The 19,431-nt window shown below is 55.8% G+C and overlaps 6 protein-coding genes across 6 annotated transcripts; 1 reads left to right on the top strand and 5 right to left on the bottom strand.

The window, feature by feature from the left end:
• The first annotated feature begins 1,160 nt into the window (after nt 1-1,160).
• C8Q71DRAFT_764655 (uncharacterized protein) lies at nt 1,161-2,985 on the top strand. Its single transcript, XM_047924075.1, has 6 exons — nt 1,161-1,696; nt 1,761-1,817; nt 1,874-1,930; nt 2,003-2,068; nt 2,124-2,174; nt 2,238-2,985. The coding sequence occupies exons 1-6, from the start codon at nt 1,506-1,508 to the stop codon at nt 2,797-2,799; spliced, it is 984 nt and encodes a 327-aa protein (XP_047777637.1). The 5' UTR covers nt 1,161-1,505; the 3' UTR covers nt 2,800-2,985.
• A 113-nt stretch (nt 2,986-3,098) lies between these two features.
• Nucleotides 3,099-3,785, bottom strand: C8Q71DRAFT_764653 (uncharacterized protein). The gene is made up of 2 exons (XM_047924074.1): nt 3,205-3,785; nt 3,099-3,142 (listed from the first exon to the last, which is right to left on the bottom strand). The coding sequence occupies exon 1, from the start codon at nt 3,769-3,771 to the stop codon at nt 3,289-3,291; it is 483 nt and encodes a 160-aa protein (XP_047777636.1). The 5' UTR covers nt 3,772-3,785; the 3' UTR covers nt 3,099-3,142; nt 3,205-3,288.
• Nucleotides 3,786-4,162: 377 nt separating this feature from the next.
• On the bottom strand, nt 4,163-7,867 carry C8Q71DRAFT_108631 (uncharacterized protein). The gene is made up of 5 exons (XM_047916307.1): nt 7,351-7,867; nt 6,778-7,296; nt 5,878-6,720; nt 4,731-5,807; nt 4,163-4,669 (listed from the first exon to the last, which is right to left on the bottom strand). The coding sequence occupies exons 1-5, from the start codon at nt 7,753-7,755 to the stop codon at nt 4,436-4,438; spliced, it is 3,078 nt and encodes a 1,025-aa protein (XP_047777635.1). The 5' UTR covers nt 7,756-7,867; the 3' UTR covers nt 4,163-4,435.
• A 1,674-nt stretch (nt 7,868-9,541) lies between these two features.
• Nucleotides 9,542-10,620, bottom strand: C8Q71DRAFT_108596 (uncharacterized protein). Its single transcript, XM_047916306.1, has 2 exons — nt 10,103-10,620; nt 9,542-10,044 (listed from the first exon to the last, which is right to left on the bottom strand). The coding sequence occupies exons 1-2, from the start codon at nt 10,449-10,451 to the stop codon at nt 9,644-9,646; spliced, it is 750 nt and encodes a 249-aa protein (XP_047777634.1). The 5' UTR covers nt 10,452-10,620; the 3' UTR covers nt 9,542-9,643.
• Nucleotides 10,621-11,118: 498 nt separating this feature from the next.
• C8Q71DRAFT_108579 (uncharacterized protein) lies at nt 11,119-12,105 on the bottom strand. The gene is made up of 3 exons (XM_047916305.1): nt 11,919-12,105; nt 11,499-11,872; nt 11,119-11,436 (listed from the first exon to the last, which is right to left on the bottom strand). The coding sequence occupies exons 2-3, from the start codon at nt 11,797-11,799 to the stop codon at nt 11,240-11,242; spliced, it is 498 nt and encodes a 165-aa protein (XP_047777633.1). The 5' UTR covers nt 11,800-11,872; nt 11,919-12,105; the 3' UTR covers nt 11,119-11,239.
• A 1,772-nt stretch (nt 12,106-13,877) lies between these two features.
• Nucleotides 13,878-19,131, bottom strand: C8Q71DRAFT_858853 (uncharacterized protein; the record flags this gene model as incomplete). The annotated part of the gene is made up of 8 exons (XM_047927567.1): nt 13,878-13,898; nt 13,987-14,212; nt 14,283-15,697; nt 15,759-16,029; nt 16,078-16,331; nt 16,397-17,806; nt 17,861-18,123; nt 18,177-19,131. 8 exons carry the CDS (start codon nt 19,129-19,131, stop codon nt 13,878-13,880), a joined length of 4,815 nt encoding a protein of 1,604 aa, XP_047777632.1.
• Between the last annotated feature and the right edge of the window lie 300 nt (nt 19,132-19,431).

Raw genomic sequence — 19,431 nt, 5'->3', positions numbered from 1 at the left:
CTTCAACCAGACGTTTCCTTTGGCAATGTCGACAGACGTCGACGATCCTAAAATCGCTAGCTGCAGAGTCGCAGTTGGGTTACATCACATTCTATGCCGCTCGGGACGTTGGGGCAATGTATCAACGACGTACTAAAGTTGCTGTTTGTCTGCAAAACTCCCAAGCTCAGTGCGGTATGTCAGTACCAACAACCAGGACATCAGACCGTTAAAATGTTATAAGTTTTGATGGTATTGCTTTCACAGAGTCCCTTTCACAGAGGGCACGATCCCGCTGCCCGAGTTGGCCGTGTTTGTGCCGTCTGGGTACTCGCTTTCGGGAAGCTTACGTCGTGCGGTTCTGAGCGCTGGTAAATCGCAGCGACACCGTTGTCATGTCCTGTCGGGTGAGTCATACCATTCCTTCTCCTAACGAACGCTGCGGACTGACGTCACCATAAGGGCTCTGTGGCGAGATGTCATGGGGCGTAGGCGGTCATAATCCGGCCATAGCCCGTTGTGTGATGCTAAGGTTTCTAGCCACTATCATTGCCCGTAATCAATACGCTATTCGCGATGATCCCATGTGCATATGCACCGACAGACGGTGGCGAGTAGTTGGCAAGCACTCTGGATGTTCAGCGCGGTTCCTTGGTGTCTTCCACTGACTTGGCTCCAGCGCGAACCATGGAGCATTGCAAAGCCCCAGGTTCCATCGACCACTGTCTTCGTGGTGACTCGCGCGAAATCATTGGTGAGATACCTTGCAAGAATTATCGGCGTGGTGCTGATTTGCAGAGTGTCGTGCCGATACGAAGCAGCTTCACCGTCGTGAGTGACGTCAACGGTACTGTTCTTTACCTTCCCTACCTCAGGGGATGATGTCGGGTGCAAACAGCGGGACAGAATACGTGCCGTATCATCTTAACTGCGGAATTCGCTCTATGATGCGTCCCATATTCTGTGCGTGCATGTCTATATCTGTGTGCGTGTCATACTGACGGACTAAACGATTTGTAAAGTTTCCGCTAGATTTCACGAACCGGACTGGTTCACTACAGAACTGGGATTTATCCAGGGCGGTGGGATACAGGCCAGGTTCAGAAGTGTCGCAGACCACTCAGAACTGTCATAGTGCGGTCGCGTCTGTACGTTTCGCTCCTGAAAGATCGAAGGACTGAGGTGAGCGTGTGTCGTTTCCACTGAAAATTTCACTGAGGGTGAAGCGACGGGGCGAGCTACGGAATGGCAATACGGTGGAAATGGATGTCCGAGGCGATTCGCCACGATAAGCCCGCAACCATCTTTGGAGTAGCGCACGCAGGTCAACCACAAAAGAAGAGGCAAACTAACACACCTGACATATTCATCGACAGCCCAGCCTTCGGAGTAGGCGGTGGAACGAACGGGCATCCCACCGAGCGTCTTGAGGTCCTATATATGCTGGTTCCCCACATATTTCCACGTCAGACGCGCGCAAAAAGGCTCGCGTTCCACCCTGCGGCACGTCGACCACGATCGTCCTCATGAATTCCCGGCACAGAGGCAGTCACAGTCCGGACACTTTCCATGCTTTCACATCTGACAGTGGCGGATTCCAATCGATGCGACAGGAAGCGGCGCCACTAGTTCGCCGCGAATTCGCTTTCGACTATTCAGGAGACGAGCACATTCGTGCACCGTATATCGGACCGCTGGATCCCTCTTACAGACGAGGGTAAGCGCCAATGTGCTTCTTGTAACGTGGTATTGACCTGAAGGCTTCTTCTACTCGTTTTCAGGAGCCCACCGACTGAGGCACTCGTACCCACTTCAGGCTATCGTACGAGACTATACTCGTAAGTCACTGGCCTAAGACGTCCGATATGTCTCTCATCCAGCTATGTCCTTCTAGTCATGGTGCGACGTCGTACGGACAGACGACGGGGTATGGTTACACCTATCTCACGCAGTGAGTTTGCATATCCATTCTCGGCGTTCCGCTTGTTTCATGAGAAAAACTCACGTCGATCTCACTTTCCAGCGATGTGAACACTGTGGATCAAGCGGGCAATTCAACTCTCGACACCAATGCATACACGGCCGCTCAGTACGTTCTATAAGTTGCCACAGTTCGAACTAAACTCATCGCGCACAACTGGCAGAGACCATGATTGGCTACGATATGGCGCCTCCGTCTCTACCACTAACCCACCGTACGTCACACTGTCCGCAAACGCTCCAAAGGGCACCATCTTCATTCCACTCATTCCTTACAGGTCAACAACTTGGGAGTCCTGGGACACAGATCCCATCCATTACGGGAGTGTGGTCAATCATGCGGCGCACATAGACGACCAGCCATCTTGGCCCCACCCACCCTCGTTGCAGATGGCCACTCCCTACAACATTGAGGCGATGCCGGCCTATCAAGGCGGGTACTCTGAGCCTCACCAGGCGTATTTCGAGGACCACCATTACGCCAACGTCTCCGGACCCGCGATGTTCCCTGGGCCATCTGTCCCACCCATCTGCCGGTGGGACGGATGCAACACCGTGCTGATCGACACCACTCCGTCGGGAGTGAAGCGTCACCTGTATGACCATCACCACCTCAGCCGCGCTGAATGCGCGAGAGGCGCGCGGGGGTTCTGCAGGTGGGAGTTCGACGGCGGTGTTTGCGGGCGTCCGCTCGACATGAACAGCTACGCGAAGCACGTCGCGTCTGTGCACCTCAAGAGTACGGCCAGGATATGCGACGACTGCCACAGCGTCATCGGACGCGCGGATTCGCTCACTCGCCACCAACGCGACCACTGTACCGCGAGACGTAGCTGGTAGGGGTGGTTTGAATGTCTTGTGCATACATACTTGTAGGTCGATCGTCTGGGTCTAATCATGCTGTTGCGTGTACTTAATAGTAGTCGATTGCGTTAACTTATCCTGGTTGTATGGCATCTGTATATCTTGCGTTGACTCGGAACGCACATTGATATTGGAATTTGGAAGTTGAATTCACTTCTGCGCTCAAGCATCCTCGTGATTGCAATACAAACAGTCGGATAAGAGCGCAATGCAAATTGCGGGCAAGGGGCACTTCGGAGGTGCGACAGAGAGAAGGTTGACTACTACATGCATATGTTTGACGCGGCGGAACTTTGTATGATACAGGGCAAGAAGTACACTATGGACACGGCGGCGTAAATGATACAAGGGCGACTACATATCTACGGGCTGTACACATACATAATCTACATTGGGGTCCGAAGATCTGCAGGACCATATCCATGATGAAAACGACTGTTCGACAATCACATCGATGGTCGAACTCTATGACTTGCCAGCGGCACTGTCAGGACTTCGCCTGTCAGAGTCTTGCATGGCCTTGAGGTGACGGAACACCGTGTGGATGCCTTCCCGGACCACGGCCTCATCCTCCTCGACGACCCTCGACATGAGAACGGAAAGCTTGTCCGGGTGCCATCGCAGTAGGGACGCACGCATGCGCTCGCGCCTCGTAACCGTGTTATCCTTCAGTCGCAAGGACCCAAACAGGAACTCTTCTAACGCAGCCGGGACGAGCTCGTCGACAGTCTTCAGTGCCACAGGAAGGGGCCAAGGCACGTTTGCGAAGGTAACGGGGCCCGTTCCCGCCAGCATGGCACGCCAACGCGTCTCGTAGCCACTCCACAGGTTCATGAGCCGCGCTTCCTCGTCCAGCATCCGGACCTGCGCGCGCAGCTGCTCCGTGCGCACCATGTCGCGGCGGCCGTTCGCATCGCGCAGGGAGCCGCCCTTGCGCACCCAGTCCATCTCGCCGATGAGAGCCTCGGCGCGTTCCTGCGCTAGGCGCTCCTCGCGCAACTGGGCGTCGCGCCGGAGCCTCTCCTGCCAGGCCTCTTCCTTCAAACGCTCCAGCCGCTCAGCTTCCGCAGCGCGCGCAGCCTTCTCCTCGCGTTCGCGCAGGATTTGCGGATCCTCGGTTTTGCCATTGACCGCGAAGGTGAAGACGACGCGGCCATCCGGAGTTACAGTTGGCGGAAACGCGAAGTATCCCTTCGTCCACGGGACAGAAGGCCTCGATTTGTTCTTATTTACGTTTGCGTTATTGGGTTGCATATGAGCTCCGTTTATACGGAGAGTGCGAAGAGTCGGCGATGGTCAATGATGGTGGTGGCAACTGAACAAGAACGACGCGCGCCAAATGGGTCCATCAGTTGAACTTCCTTTTCTGGATACGTCGCCATGACGTCAGCGTCGATCCCAATTCCCGACCGAAAACGGAAACTTCCTCATACATGCAAGTAAGTTAAGTCATGACTGGGTTAACGAGACTGTATTATATAACAGCTAAGGGGTCTCACATGCATTTCGGTCCAAATGCTACAACAAACAGCGAAGCCGCTTACATGAGAAAGGTCATACAGCCATACAGCGACTGTGCGACTTGGTCGCAATGAAAATGCAGTTGCCTACATCACGCAGCCAACGCGGCTCCTAATTCAGTGACGTGCACATGCTGCTCGCTGCTCTCGACAGAGCCACGATCGTCAGCAGTCGCACCGGCCTTGCCAACGAGTCTGCGCGGCTCGAGCCTGAACCGATGCTTCGCCTTCTCCGAGCGCTTCTTCAGACGCTCCCTGCAGCGCGCACAAAGGCCGCCATGGTGGGTCGCAGAGAGCGGGCGCCGACACTTCTGGTTGCCACACACCTGCATAGGCAAACCCACCCAGTCAGCCAGTCAGTTTAGCTCGCCCTCGTCTGGTACGCACCACTTGGGTCATTGCATCATCAATTGGGCCACTTCCACTGTTCGACGCACTAGCGATGACCTCGGGATGAGGATCGCTTTCAGGCGCAGCCGAAGCCGCAGGACGCTCAGGCACCGGCGGAGCAGCTCCCTGCTCAGTTGAGCTACTGGCACTCGCCGCCGGTTGTTTGCCCGCATAGAACATGCCCTCTCCCTCTAGGGGGCGCTTCCGCCGCAACACCGATGGCACAGACGACACCCTGTTGTGCGGCTCACCGGTCTTCGCGGAGAACGTTGCGTAGTGCGGTGCGGTGCCCGCCGGGCCCCCGTACGACGTCCCACCCTGCTGGTGGACGCTCTGCGACGCTGCCGCGTAGTCCGTGCGCGACACGAAGTCCGACGAGACCGAGTATGTTCCTTGTGGTGGTGGGGGAACCGGCGGCGGAGGCCCGGCCACAGAGTACGGTGGAGGTCCGTAAGGTTGTTGGCCATAAGGTGGCAAGGGTGCGTATGGGTAGGGCTGCGGGTACGCAGGGTATGGCGATTGATACGCGTAGGGCGGTGGAGGGTACTGGTAATGCGGACCATAGTGGCTATATGGGTATGGGGGAGGCTGGGCGCCGTACGGTTGCATGCCGTACGGCTGTGCGTAGTACTGGGGGTACCCATGCGGGGGTGCGTCGATAGGGAATGGAGGCGGAGGGGGGAACGGAAGTGGTTCGTGGGCAGCCGGAGGGGCAGGTTGGATAGGCGGCGGGGGTAACGGTGCAGCAGGAACGCCAGAGGTGCTTGACGACGCCTCAGCGTTGACGTGCCCGGGAGCAGAGGGCATGCCACTTGCAGCGCTCTTGTGCACCTTCCGCTTCTTCTTGGGTGCAGCCGCGGTAGCCTCTGCTTGTGTAGTCCTCGAGACGATCTCTTCAGCCGAGACGATCTGGAAAGGGGCTGCGATCGGCTCAGCCATTGGATGTGAACTCGCAGGTGGAGGTACATCTGTTGTTGGTAGTACCTCGGCAAGCGGTGTTGAGTTCGCGGGTAGTGTTGGATCTGCGGGTATCTCTGACGGAGGGGCTTGTTCAGTGACTGCTGCAGATGACGACTAGGCGGTGGGCGGAGCAAGCATACAGAGCTGTGAGACAACACCTCAATAGGATCATCGCAGAGCATACCTGAGGAGGCAACAGAGGTGCCATGAACACCAAACCTGGCGCTTGCGGCTCGCCCGACACCTCTACATCCGGCGCTTGCTGCACCGTCGTACTTGCAGGATCCGATCCGCCTGGCTGCGACTCGGCGGGAGCTTCTTCGACCGCCTTTTTCTTTTTCTTTTTCTTCTTTTTCTTCTTCGGTAGGTCGCCAGCTGCTCCGTCACCTCCGGCCTGCTCCTGATCAACTCCATCAGCAGTCCTTGATCTCCGAGGCGCCCGTGGTGGCGGCGTCGTAATAACCCCACTATCCCTCAGTGCCTTTTCCCTTCGATGCGCTCGGTCCCTCGCCCGGCACGCATCGCACATCCGCCAGGGATTCGTCGGTGCGAGCAGATTGAAGCACACTTTGATAGAGCAAACATGGTTCGTCCGCCGCATGCCGCGTGCAGCGGGCGGGAGGCCAGTTGCGGGTATCCCAGTCCCGGGCGTGCCCTCATTATCATACGAGGGACCGTGCTCCTCCTCCGAGTCGGACCCGTCGTCGGGCACGAGCGCCGGCGGAGGCTCGCTGCCGTTGGTGTGACCGACGGAGGCCATCCAGTGGTTGAACGCCGCGACCTTGACCTCCTTGTCGCGCACGCGCTTGAGCTTGCTGTGGTGCCTGTTCTGCAGACGGTGCCGGTCGCACCGCAGGAAATGGTAGTCGCTCGGGAGAATCTCGCGACAGTGCGAGACGGTGCACATCCGGGCGGGGCGGGGCGCACTCGGGCCCGCGCCGCCGTCCGCGCTTTGGGGCGTCTGCATGCGGGTTGTCCCGTCAGTTTGCCACTCGTGCCATTCGGGCTCGGTCGACTTGAGCAGCGGCTGCATAAGGGAAATGAGTACACGGGGCGAGGATATATAACAAGGCGGGCGACTGACCGACATGGACAATCCTGCCTCCGCTGGGCGATCGTCCTCCTCTCCGTGTACTTTCTGTAGCTCGGCGACCGCGACCTCCTTCTCCTGCTTCCATTTGGCGCGTTTGGTGATGCCATAGTTGCGATATCGGTCTCTGCATGGCTCACACATCTTGAAAAAAGAGTTCCCGGGCACGTGGGCCTTGCAGCCTTTGATGGAACAGATTCGAGGAGGGGCAGATTCATCTCGTCCGTCAGACGGGCGATCAAAAATAGCTGGGCTCAACGACGCTAGAGGGAGCTGCATGCCGGTCTGAAGATTCATGGAAGTCGGGTTATCCGCAAGCGGGGCGTATGGGGAGTTCAAAGCCGCATCGGCTAATGCTTCTTGTTGTCGGGCAATGTTACGAGTTCGCAAGGAATGGTTTGACGACCCCGGAAGAGTCAGTGCGCCAGCAAGCGCAGACTCCTGCGAGAACAACGTCGGGTCGATGGCATTGTGATCCCATGATTCGGGGGGAAAGCGGAAGGTCTCCGCGGTCTGAACGATCACTATGCTCAGAGCTCCATAGGCAAGTGGCATCGTATCACTCACTTCAGCACGTTCTTCGGCCTCGACAGACTGTGAGGATTGAGGAGCCTCTCCTTCGTCGTCCTCGTCCTCGATCGCGTCGTCTTGTGGCATCCATATGACGGGTTGTCCGCCATGCGATCCTAACGCTGCCTTCTCCATCTTGCGCTTCGCGCGTTTCGTCATGGCATAGACGCGATGGCGACCTCTGCAGGCTTCGCACATCTTATGCAGGTAGTCCGACAACAAAATGACCGTGCATCCCTTCACGGTGCAGTATCGCGGTGGGCCGGCTGGGTGCGACGGTGGGCTGTCTTGCGCAACGATGTCGGCCTGTGTGTGGTCATCGGGTAGTACGACATTGTTGGAGACGGTGGTATGAACGCTCGGGTAGAAGTGGGTCTGCTCGCGATAGTAGGACGCGCTCATTTGGCCAGACGACTGACCCGACGCCAGGCTTCCACTCTCACCGACCCGACGACTGCGATTGGGGAGGAGAACAAGCGATGCTGGTGGCGGAGTCCCAAAATCACCTCGTCGCCACCTCTGAGCGTCTCCGCCGTCGCGGCCAGTCTCCAGACGTCAACGAAACTTACAGAAAGTACATCCCGTACTCGGATGTGAGCATCTTTAAGTTACTTCCGGATTAACGCGAGAGACACGCTACAGAGAATCGGCGCCGTTTTCTTGAGCTTCAAATTTATCTGCGAGGTGACGAGGACCGATATCCGCCGCGTCCAACTTGAAGCTTGCACCGTGACGGCCGTTGACGGTCAAGCTCCTCCTCCTCGGAGTCAGTCCTTCGCAGTTCGGCCGACGCCTGACGTCGTGAACAGCAGATCGTGTTCGAGTGCCGTATTCAATCATCGTCTACCATATCAGCTGAACTCATCTTCCAACTGTGACGTCGGTTCCATGTCGCCCAGTAACTCTCAAAAGAACAACTGGCGCGATGAACTCACTCGTCTCAGGGAGAAACTTTATGTCTCCCAGGCCGACCCCGGGACCATTCAGGGGTCAGTCGATATGGTATGCAAACCCCATTTGTCAGTCACTCATGTGTCGCCGCGACTGTACTCGCCCAATAGGACATTCTGCTCTTCAGAGTGATCTTCATACAATGGCTCAATCTATCAGGAACGGACAACAATTATCATATGTCCCATTAAAGAGAGCGTAACGAGGAAGTCGTCAATTCCCAGTCAATACCGCGCCGTGACATGTCTTCTCAGTAGGCGTATATAGGCTTTTGCTCAACGTCGACTTTGAGGAACCGAATATGATCTGCTGTTGGCACGACTCACGAGACAGTGGCACATCCCCGAAACAAGACCATAGACTGAGACGAGGTGGTGATTTCACGGAGGACCATACAATTGACAATGATGGGTACACGGCGCCCGCATCGTGAGGCAAATTTGAAAGTGTCCTTGACCGAGGGCGGGGCGATGCGCCATCCATGGAGAGGCACCTAGCTAAGTAGCGGACCGACGGATGGGGTGAGCCAGACGTTCAAACGTTCACGTCTGGCAATGGAACGCACGCACGAAGAGCCACGTTCAGAATTCTAGACGACAGAGGGTCATGGGGGTGCCACGGAATGACAGTACGTAGTTTCTTCGATGAGCTCAGGAGGATGAAGAAGTCCGAGTCTGTGGCCGTTTCCGAACTTCTTCACCGCTCCTGCCAAAGGAAGTTCTAGCACTCGACCAAAAGAAGACAGCGTTTGAACCGGGACCTCTGGGCCCCCGCTCAACCTGCGTCCGCGGGAAAGGAAGCGAACTCACTGAATACCGAAGGCAACCTCCTCATGCCATCCCGCGCCAAGCTGACAACCGGTCAATTTTATAGTAGTTGTTAGAAGGACCCCTGATAATCCCTCTTAAGCCTAGGTCGGCAGGTCTCGAGTTTTTGTCCGACCGGATTTCGCAAATTTTGGACGTTTTGTGTCCGAAATTTGACCTAGGTTCCGCCTAGCGGCGATTCTTGTCCGGACTTTTCAAAGTGGCCTAGTTTGGGGTCGATTTTTGTCCGGATTCTCTGTTCTAGCCTGTTTTAGCGTCCAAATTCGCCCCCGACCTGGATTTCGCTTTGCAGACACAAATCAGTACCAGTAGTATCGTTTGAGGGCATCAGAACGTCTATAATGGATGATACAATGTTACCTATGCCCGACCTCGCCTCCGCCGCCTATCGCGCAGGCACAACTGACTTGCGCATTCGGAACATAGATTGAATGAAGACTACAGTGAATGTCGTGGACAAACAGACATGTCTATGAGTACATCGCAATGACGAACGAGTGCCAGAACCTCAGTCATTCCACCACACCGTCCTCGTCGGCCTCAGCTGCTGATTTACCTTTCGCACCGCGTTTCCTGAACAGCTTGAGGGCTGCGTGGATCTGTGCCTTTGATCTTTGAAGCTCCCTGAACAAAGGAAGATCTTGTACGTGCATATCAACGGTGATCGCGCCGAATGGGCCCGAAGCTGAGTGAGGTTTGTGGCGGAGAAGGCACAGGAACTGCACTGATGGTAACAGCGCGAAATTATGCGTCTGGAAGGCGGAGGTCGCCTTCGTAAGTGCGCGGAATTGAGTGTTAAAGCTGTACTCGAACAGCTGTACTGCAATATTTGACACCGCGCCAATATTGACTGCATTATCGACGTGCGCATGTTTGCCGTTCTTACCGCCAGTCTTCGAATAGATCGTGATGACTAGGATCAACAGGTAGATATCAGTAAAGCAGAGCTATATCATGATGACGGGACTCACCTTCGGCAATCACTATTGAACCGTCCTCTCCAACCACAATGCCGAAATCGCCAACTTGCAAAGGTCGCAGGTCCGACACTTGACCATGTGCAAGGTCCTCGGCGTGCACAACACCTGCTTTCTTGAAGCACTGCTGACGTTTCTTCAAAATCTGGCATGCATTTGTGTCAGCAAATGAGACCCATCGTCCGAAACAATCAGGCAGACCTTCTTCGCTGAAGCTGCAGCCGTAGTCGCAGCGTTCAAGGAATTGCCAGTTAGGGCCTTTGCATCTGATTCGCACCATCGTTGTAAGCGATCTTGACCAGCCGTGCTTCTTACTTGTTGATTCTTCAGGATCTCGTTGCATCAGGAAAACGTGCAATCTCTGATGGTATGTGTGTCTGAGAGCCAACCGTCAGAGGCCTCAGGGGACTCCAGACTTGGCTGTTCATCAGATCATTTCATTTGACCTCAGAAAGTCCCAGACAGTGTCAGAGAGCACAGTACATCAGACAGCAGATATCACAGAGCTTGTCAGGAAGCCTCCCCTGCATGTAAATCGGCGCAAATGCAATGTATTCAGAGCTACTACAATCATAATATTACAAATGTCTAAGGTAGTTTGGGCGCGGCAAAGGGCATGACAGCATGCATTTCGGGTGCATGAACCACTGCAGTGCTGGCTTCCGATGTGGGTCTTGCACGCAGCTCAGTCGCGGGCGGGGAGGTTGCGGATGATTGGTTGGACGTGGCACTCCGTGGGGAGGTCGCGTTCGACGATACAAAACTTGTCCAACGAGAGGGCGTGTCGCTCGACACACGCGCAACGTATCAATGAGTGGTCATCTTGTGAGGGCTCCATACTCCGGCGCCGTTGCGTCTGAGATGAGGTACTAGACTGGCAGCTCGACATGCTCAGACGACTTGGCGTCGAGCTCCCTTTGGAGTTATTATTCGACTGATTGGGGTGCAGAAGGCTCCCCGGCAGGCGGAGCTTCGACTGCGTCGGTGGAGGTATCTGCTGTTGCGGCTCACTCTCCCTCGCGTTCGGATCTGGGCTCGTGAGGTCCGTATCCTCCTTTCCCGTCCGCTCACTGTCGGCACGTCCTCAGACAGCACTCACCCTGATCCCCGACTGTGTCACTGCGCCCGTGTTCACGACAGTGATGTTGCCCAAGCCAACCTTCTTTTCCCACCACGACTCGATCGCGCTGACACCCGCGATGCTGGGCGGGCACTTGTACACCTTGAACATGGTACCCTCGAGCACGCAGAGCACGCGCCGCCACTTGCGGTCTTTCGCCTGCACGCCCGGCGAAGTGAACTCCACGCGCAGCGCGCTCGAGGACGCTCTACGCTACGAGACAGTGCGGGGAGCGGCGCGGCATAAACAGCAAATTGGGCAGCAACTTACCTGGTGGTCTTGCATTCATGCATATCCTACTGCCCGTCCCCACTCCCCGCACTTGTTCTCGACCCGCGCTCGTACGTCCAAAGCTACGCGTACCACTTGTCCATCGTGGCGCCGCCTCCACCATGTCGAGGCTATGGGGCGTGCCGCAGAGGAAGCGGTCGAGGAAGATGTTCCACGCGTGCGCAGAATGCGCACAACGCGCAGAGACGGCGCACTTGAGGGAGGGATTGAGCAACTCGGAGGTGATGGACGATTTGAAGATGCCCATTGCGCGCCGATTGCGAACGGGAACGGGCACCATGGGATACTCGCGAGGGTGCTCGGGTGCGCGAGTGAGCGTCAGGAGTGAACGAACATTACGTTCACTTGTCTGTCTGCAAAGAAGGGGTCACTAAACAAACATCGAGCATTCGCACTTGCCTGTATTATCCCCGCCGTGCCCCCATTCCTCCGTCTCGACTCTCTGCCACCCTCACATCCCTGTCGTGTTTAGTGCAGGTTGCTATTCGCAGCGTCGGGCTTGAGCGTCGAGCTGTAGAGTGGGTGGAGTGAACTGACGGTGGAGGCTGTAGTGTGAGTCACGACTCGCAGGCGCAGTTGAAGTGCTAAGCGCCTCCGAGTCAGCCACGACTGCCACGACACGCCACCAACGCGCGCTTGCTACCCTCCTCTCACCACACTCACTCGGCCTCAGCACCCTCATCGCCGTCTCACCTTCGCTTCGCCATTGCCTTCTTGCCGCCTACCTCGAGAACATACGCGTGGGCCCATCCGCAAAAAACGTCGGCACGTGGACCGACCCGCCGCGCGTCCCACAATTGCGTGGCATGCACAAGCTGAAGGAGACAATCGTCGTGGGTTCAGAATGCGGTGAGTTCGGCGGGGCGGTCGTGACGAGTGCGAGGTGTATAAGATGGTCGTGCTCGAGCTCGTCGGGGAGGAGGCGACCTTGGGGCCGGGCGATACAAGTGAGTATCCGCGTCTGTCACCTCAGGCATGCAAACACGCTCATGACGACCTGCAGCGCACTGGTTGACTGTCCCGCTCTACGTCGTTGGCGAGCCAACCACCACTGCTCTCCTGCTCGATTGCCGGGTCCTACACGCAGTATGCGCCCTCCGAGGAGAACGTCCACGGCGCTGCGAGCACGGGCACCTCCGAGAAGCTCGCGCGCCTCATCGTCGCCGAGCTCGCTGATGTACCGCCTGAGGATCCCATCACTGCTCGAAGCTGCTGGGCCTGATCGGCAACCCGCGCAACAGCACGTTCTGCCAGCTTGAGGGCTACCAGTATAATCCCGAGACCGGCGGCCTGCGTCCGTGGAGCAACTCTTTGCGATGGCATCTAGCGCATTGGACAAGATCCGCACCATCTCCATCCACTTCGACAACAGCCCGCGGTCTTACTACGTCCGTCCCCCAGATAGTACGGCCCCAGGTGCACCAGTAGTAGAGGCTCTTGTTCATGCACACATGGGTACGCCTCCTCTCAATGTCATAACCCTCCTCGATGACCGAGATATCCCCTTCCCTACAGCTCGTCTTCGCAACCCACCTCTCCGGCTGCGCACACAGGAACGCGTGCTGATGCACTGGGGCAATGGCCTTGACGCACCCCAACTCAAACTCCGGCACGTGTTGGACCTACTCGATTAGAGTGCGCTGAACCGGCTCACGCAGCTAGGCATCAACCCGTATGGCGACGTGCATCCGCGCACGCCGGGTGTCTTTTGCTCGCTGAGCCTCCCGACGCACGTCGCAATGGAGGAATGGGCCGCGGCGCAGCGCGACCACCCGAGCCTGCGCTGCTACAGCAACACGGTGCATAACAAGCGCATACGGCCGCAACAAGCTACAGCGATGCGCCAAGCACATCGCTGAAGATTTCTGGAGGACGAGTATGCTGAGAGGGACCGAGGTTGCCACCCGCAGAGCCGGAAGCACAGGTGAGTGCGCTCCAAGTCGACGCTCGATCCCACAGACGACCCCGTCAAGCAAGTTGTAAGCGCCCCCCCCCCCGTGTGTGCTGTGCGCGACCAACAAGCACGAGCGCAGCAAAGACGGCTGCGACGCGTGCGGAGCAGTGCTTGAACAATAATACCTCGACGTGCGTGCTGTAGATCGCGTGAGCCTATGTAGTGTTGTACAGTACAGTGGTAGTGATTCGTCGCCCAAAAATATATTTGTTGAGCATGTCCTGACTGACTAATCTGACAATCTGAGCCGCCTGACGGTCTGTCTGAGCTGTCTGAGGCTGTCTGACAGACCTGTCTGACGACAATATATTCCAAAAATTGGAGTTCCTGAGCACTGATCAACTGGAGCAATCTGAAGCGACCTGAAGTGTCCTGAGCGCTTCTGAAGTCCCTGACAGGCACCGTCAGAGACTTTGCACGTTTTCCTGATGTGAAGCGTCTTATCAATTGACGACGTATCGACTCCTTCTCTTCGTCGCCGGCGGCAGTAGTGCGAGGAATGGCTGAACGCACTCGTACACCTTTCTCTGCCTGTCGCGTCTGGTGGATCCTGCGAAGCTCTACGAGTGCGCTGAAGTCGACTTGAGCAGGGAGGATATGACCCAGCCCGAGCGGCTTCTGCTTCTCTGCGGGGAGATCAACAGGAGGCAATGCCGCGTAGATTGCCTCACGGATGTCCCGGTATTCTTCAGCACATACATCGGCCTCGACATCGTCCTCGATGTCAGGCATCGCCGCACTGAAATGGTGTTTCACCAACAAGCATAAGCATTAGCATGTGTCAGCACACAGAGACGAAATTGACGTACACATTCACCACGTCACTGATAGTAGTCGAAATTGCCGCGAGCTTCAGGGAGACCATCTCGTCATCTTCGCTGGGCAGCCGCTTACAGGCTATATCGTCCTCTTCATCGTGGCCTAGCATCTTCCAGATATCACCACCATCGTCTTTGACACCTGATTCGTACATGTCGATGTCCGAGCTGTCGTCGTCATCAGCAGGTTCTGTGTACCATGATGAGATGCTTGGGATTGCCGGCTGAACAAGCTGACTAGGCGAGAGTCCAGTCAGTGCTATCAGCGATGACGCCTCATCATACACCTGTTTTGAAATGAAGCCAATTTCGGCCACCGTCGGGAACACCGTTAGGGCATGCATGTCGAGTCCATGGACATCGAAGTACGTATGGTTATAGCCACTGGCGCGCGCCTTTGGATCGGACATCTCGGCGCGGAAAACAGCCTCACGAATCTTCAAGCGCAGCTTCGGGACCATGAAGTAGAAGTCCAACATAGTGAAGTCCTTGACAAGTCGACGGCTCTCACCGAAGACATGCTCGCATGGTTCGGATGCATGATACCACGGAAGAAGAGGGAAGCAGCCGTGCATAGACTCGCTTTTGGGGTCCATGGAAACGTGGTCCCGGTGTACGAAGATTAGGCCAAGCAGCCCGTCTACGAGCATGCGCATGATATCGGTTGCCTCCCTAGAGATAAAGTACTTGACCTGCGAGTGGCCCGTTGCGCTGAGGTACGATTTCCACATCTCGAGGAAGTAGCGTGTACGGAGCGCCATCTTGATGCGCTCATGGTGCGAGATTGACCGATTTTGGTAGCCGTCGATGAGTTCACCAAAGACGAATAGAAGGAGAATTTCGCCGACGAAGTCTGGGTGTTCATTTGCCAGATACTGCAGGAACTGTGCCGAGTACAGACGTGCAGCAGCGTTGTCATCTTGCCGGTCGAGTCGTTCAACATCGCGTTCGTAGAGTGGACTATCCTTGCCTCGGGCTGCTTGTCTGATGTGGCGATAGAGGAAGTAGACGTTCCCAAGAGTGAGAAAGCGGGCGCCAGAGTAGGCGTTGTTCCGAAACGTCTTCGCGCCATGCTTTGAGTCTTGAATCATCACAACAGGCTGACCAGCGATCACGGGGATCACGATCTCGTGTGGTTCCAAGCAGCTGTCTGCATCGGGGCTGGGGATGACGTACTTCAGCCGCTCCTCTGCACGGTCTGTTAGCAGGCGTTGAACAGACCGCTCAACCTCCGTTCCGTCACACGCGTACGATACGACCTGGACTTCCCGGGCTATGAGTCCGCGCAGAATCTTGTCCGAGAGGGGAACAAGGTTGTCTGCATTCATGTCGTTTGCTATTGCGATCGCCGCAACAACGATGGGTGGTATCTTGGGTAACGGGACTTGGATACACCAGAGCCGAAGCTGTGTTGTATTGTGTGGAGTCAGTACGATATCATCCTGTAGTAGCTCTGTAGCGACATACCTTCGCTCCAGGCGTTGCCCCACAATCATCTATTGACTTCTCGAGTGCGTCCGGGTCCGTCACCTGCAATCGCCCCTCAACTCCGCCAACGAGGAAGAATTTTGCCTCTTTAGAGTCCCAGTAAATCCTGAGGGCGGGTAGAAGCTTCGTGTCGTCGCAGCTAAGACCAACTGGGCCACTGTACTCATAGATCGCCAGCTGATCAACCACGGCGTTGAAGGTTGGATCACCGATTCCCATATGCAGTTTAGGCTGTCGTGCCTCGCAATGCCTAAATATTCATGAGAACAACGACACAGCGATATAACTCATGACATACTTGTAGCTGCGATCGGTACGACTAGGGAGGTACTGCGCCACAACCCGATATGCGCTTGGACTGTGGAAACGAATGAGGTTGACGAACTCGTCATACCCTGATGGCCACTTGAAGTTCTGCATGCCGACGCCTCGGAAATCTTTGTCGTTCCGGATTAGGAACGCTTCAAGGAGGCCTGAGAGGATTTTGTCGCTCTTGAACTTTCCCTTCAATACACCGTTGGCGTACAGTACAAACGGACTACAGGAATCAAGCTAACAAATGACCCGTCACCTGCATAAGCGTCTCATGGCACTGAGCAATAGAAGTACACACATACCTGAGCCTCGTCAATGAGCTCCTTCACTCCTATAACCTTAGCATACAGCTCGCCCAAGACCGGGTCCCGGAAGCGATGATTGACGAAGATGAAGTCTTTGTTTGCTGGCGCTGGCTTCTTCGTTGCGTGTGCGAATGCCTCGAGTGAAGGTAGATGTAGGCACGAAAAGCAAGGCGATAGCTCTTCGTCTACGCCTACCTCCACAAACCGGCTACATTGCGTAGAGAACACGCGCTCACGCGCATGGTCATTCCGCCACCGATGCTCAAGCGCCTGCGCGTCTAATACGATGTTCTTCTCCTTCTTCGTCAGTCGCGCATACGTCTTGCCATATCGCTCTTTCGCCAGCACCACAATGGATCGCGCACCACCTCCGTGGACCGCCGTGCGGTGAAGATACTGGGCTATGAATGCGTGGTAATGGCTGGTGAGTCCTGGACATGGCACTTCGCTTCGCTGTGGCTGTGCGAGGATCTGTTTCTGTTGGGGGCGGGACGACGTCGAGGAAGATGCTGCAGTCCAGCCCAATGCAACAAGCGTTGACATTCCTCCCGCCTCTGTTCCCTTTCGCCTTGTGGATCCTTTGCAGCGGCGATAATGCTCGCGGAAGCGCATCACTTCGTAAGGCCTCTTCATCTTGGGCTCCTTGCCGCATTTTGAACACCTGACTATGCGTATGTCGTTGCGATCGAACTCTGCTCGCTGATCGATGAACAGAATCCCTTTCCTGAAGGTTGCCAGCTTTCTCGCGTCAACGGCCAAGGTGCCTGCGTCAAGCTCCCGCCGCTGTTTGCGCTCATGGACAGCAGAGTGGCTAGTCCCTTCCTTGGGCTGAGTGCAAGACGGCGAACGTTCTGTCATCTTCCTCTTCTTCGTGAAGGAGCCAGTGCCTTCCGAGGGGGAACAAGATGGCGATCGTTCCGACACCTGTCTCTTATTTGAAGACCGCGAAGTGCGACAAGCAGCCTCAGTATCCGGTTGGAAGATCGAAAAGAATGCCGACGACGAGGGCTTGGTGTTCGGTGCGGTATGTGGTACTGGTGAGGGAGTTGGCGAACGTCTGATTTCCGACACAGGTGGTGAAATCGGAGGAGACGGTAAGGGTGGCAGTAAAGACGGTGGAATGTGTGTGTCTGACGAGTGTTCGGAGGGTGCCACGTTGGATGGATACAGCGGGTTGAGGATACTCGACAGTGAGAGCGCAGAGCTTTGCCGGAGATCATCGCCATGAGGGCGTGTGTCTGACGAGCGTGCGGAGGGTGCTACATCGGATGGAAACACTGGGTTGAGGATACTTGACAGCGAGAGCGCGGAGGTTCGCCGACGATCATCGCCGTGAGGAGGTGTAGCCATAGGTGTCGTTCGGAGGCCGTCCACGGCAAGGGGATGCTCTGTACTAGCGTCTTGCAGCTGTGTGTCTCTACGTGTAAGTGTTTGTTCTCATTCATATGATGTAGTACTGACGATTGTCAGTCGGCTCGCTAACTTATTGAACCAGAGCAACCGCTCCAGACAGCTTCGTGATTTCTCCCAAAGCTTGTCACCAAATACCGCATGCGTGATGGTGTTGACGGCGCACATCCCGCACTGGTTCTTGTCGTGTTGTCTTCCGTGCGCTAACGAGTTGCCCAGATCCTTGAAACGTAGCCATGCAAAGCGTACTCGTAGCCAGTGCTGAATTACTTCAATCTCCGCATCTGGAGCTGGCATGTCGTGTAACGAATCACCTGCAATCTCTCAATTAGCATGATCAAGAGTGTGTCTGAGGTACTGTACGTACCATATGCAATCGTGCTCTGTGAGAAATTGACTTCGACCGCAATCCAGTGACAGTTATGCACGAAGACAGGTAGGTATAACCGCTCGTATCGATCGAGCTTGACGCGCTGCTCAAAACGTGCGAGCATGGGTACGTTCTTCTGCCCATAATCATGCAGCGAAACTGCGCGACGGAGTTGCTGCATGACTACATGACTTGCTATGAGCACTTCGAAGGCAAGCTCCCTCTTGTCTTGCAGCCGACGGTTTACGTGCTCAATCATAGCATCCATCAGGCTCCCCGATATCCACGCTTTATCATCCAGCAGGCGGTTCAAGGTGCGCGTACTTGTTAGACAAGTCCTGGCTCCAAGTCGGGGAGGCGTTGAACACGGTTTATCCCAGCTGAGTGACAGCAGAAGCTTCTCAGCCTCAACAGCACCAGCCGCTAGACTCGGGTCCTTGCGAACGTGTGCGAGCCAACTCCTGGAGCTCTTCCAGGACTGTTGAGCATCCCGGATCTCCAGCAGGTCATGCCATGCGGTCAACGTGTAGAGGGGCAGTCGCTCTCTGCGGTCGTTATAACGTAAGTCGTGCATTGACTGCGCACCATTCAACCACGCCTGATTAGATGCCTTCTCTAGGCTCTCGACGTAGTCCCGACTTGGGAGAGATCGTTCCATGAGCACGGTCACGTCGGTGTTTGATACGTCTTGTGTGAACCAGGTCCCTGGATGGGTGAAACGAATGTCGAATGATACCGGTGGTAGTGACCATGCTACGAAGTCGAGAACGGGTAGATCATGTTCAGGGAAAATAGCAGACCATTCCCTAGGTATAGTAAACACTTTCGACCGTGCTTCCTGTAGGTAACCAGGGACATCCTGCGGCCACGTCTTGCCTACGCCAATCCAGTCCTTTGCATTGAAGACCTGGTCGTCGGTGGTGAGATCAACGACGGTATTGTTTTGTGTCATATCTCCGAACAGGAATGGCAAGAATGAACCTAGAAGCTGGACAGCAGTGTGAGGAAGCAGTGTTGTATGCCTGATGGAACGACGTTAGAAGATGTTCGACGCACACAGTCCATTGGTCGTCACAGTCCTAATGAGGATATCTCGACAATACAATGTATCTATTACTTAAGGTCTAATGTTAGGCGTTCAATGTCTGAGCTGTGCGGCCTGTGCCGAAATGGAGTATCTCCCGCCCCAGAACCCTAACCCCGCCGAGCCCCAGAGCTCCACCCCCAGGCTCCATGTCCGGATGCCCGACCG

Source organism: Rhodofomes roseus, assembly GCF_022264815.1.
Source record: "Rhodofomes roseus strain CIRM-BRFM 1785 chromosome Unknown C8Q71scaffold_13, whole genome shotgun sequence".
In the NCBI taxonomy this organism is placed as follows: Eukaryota; Fungi; Basidiomycota; class Agaricomycetes; order Polyporales; family Fomitopsidaceae; genus Rhodofomes; species Rhodofomes roseus.
The sequence above is the reverse complement of the archived record's forward strand: the minus strand, read 5'-3'. Positions and strand labels throughout refer to the sequence as shown.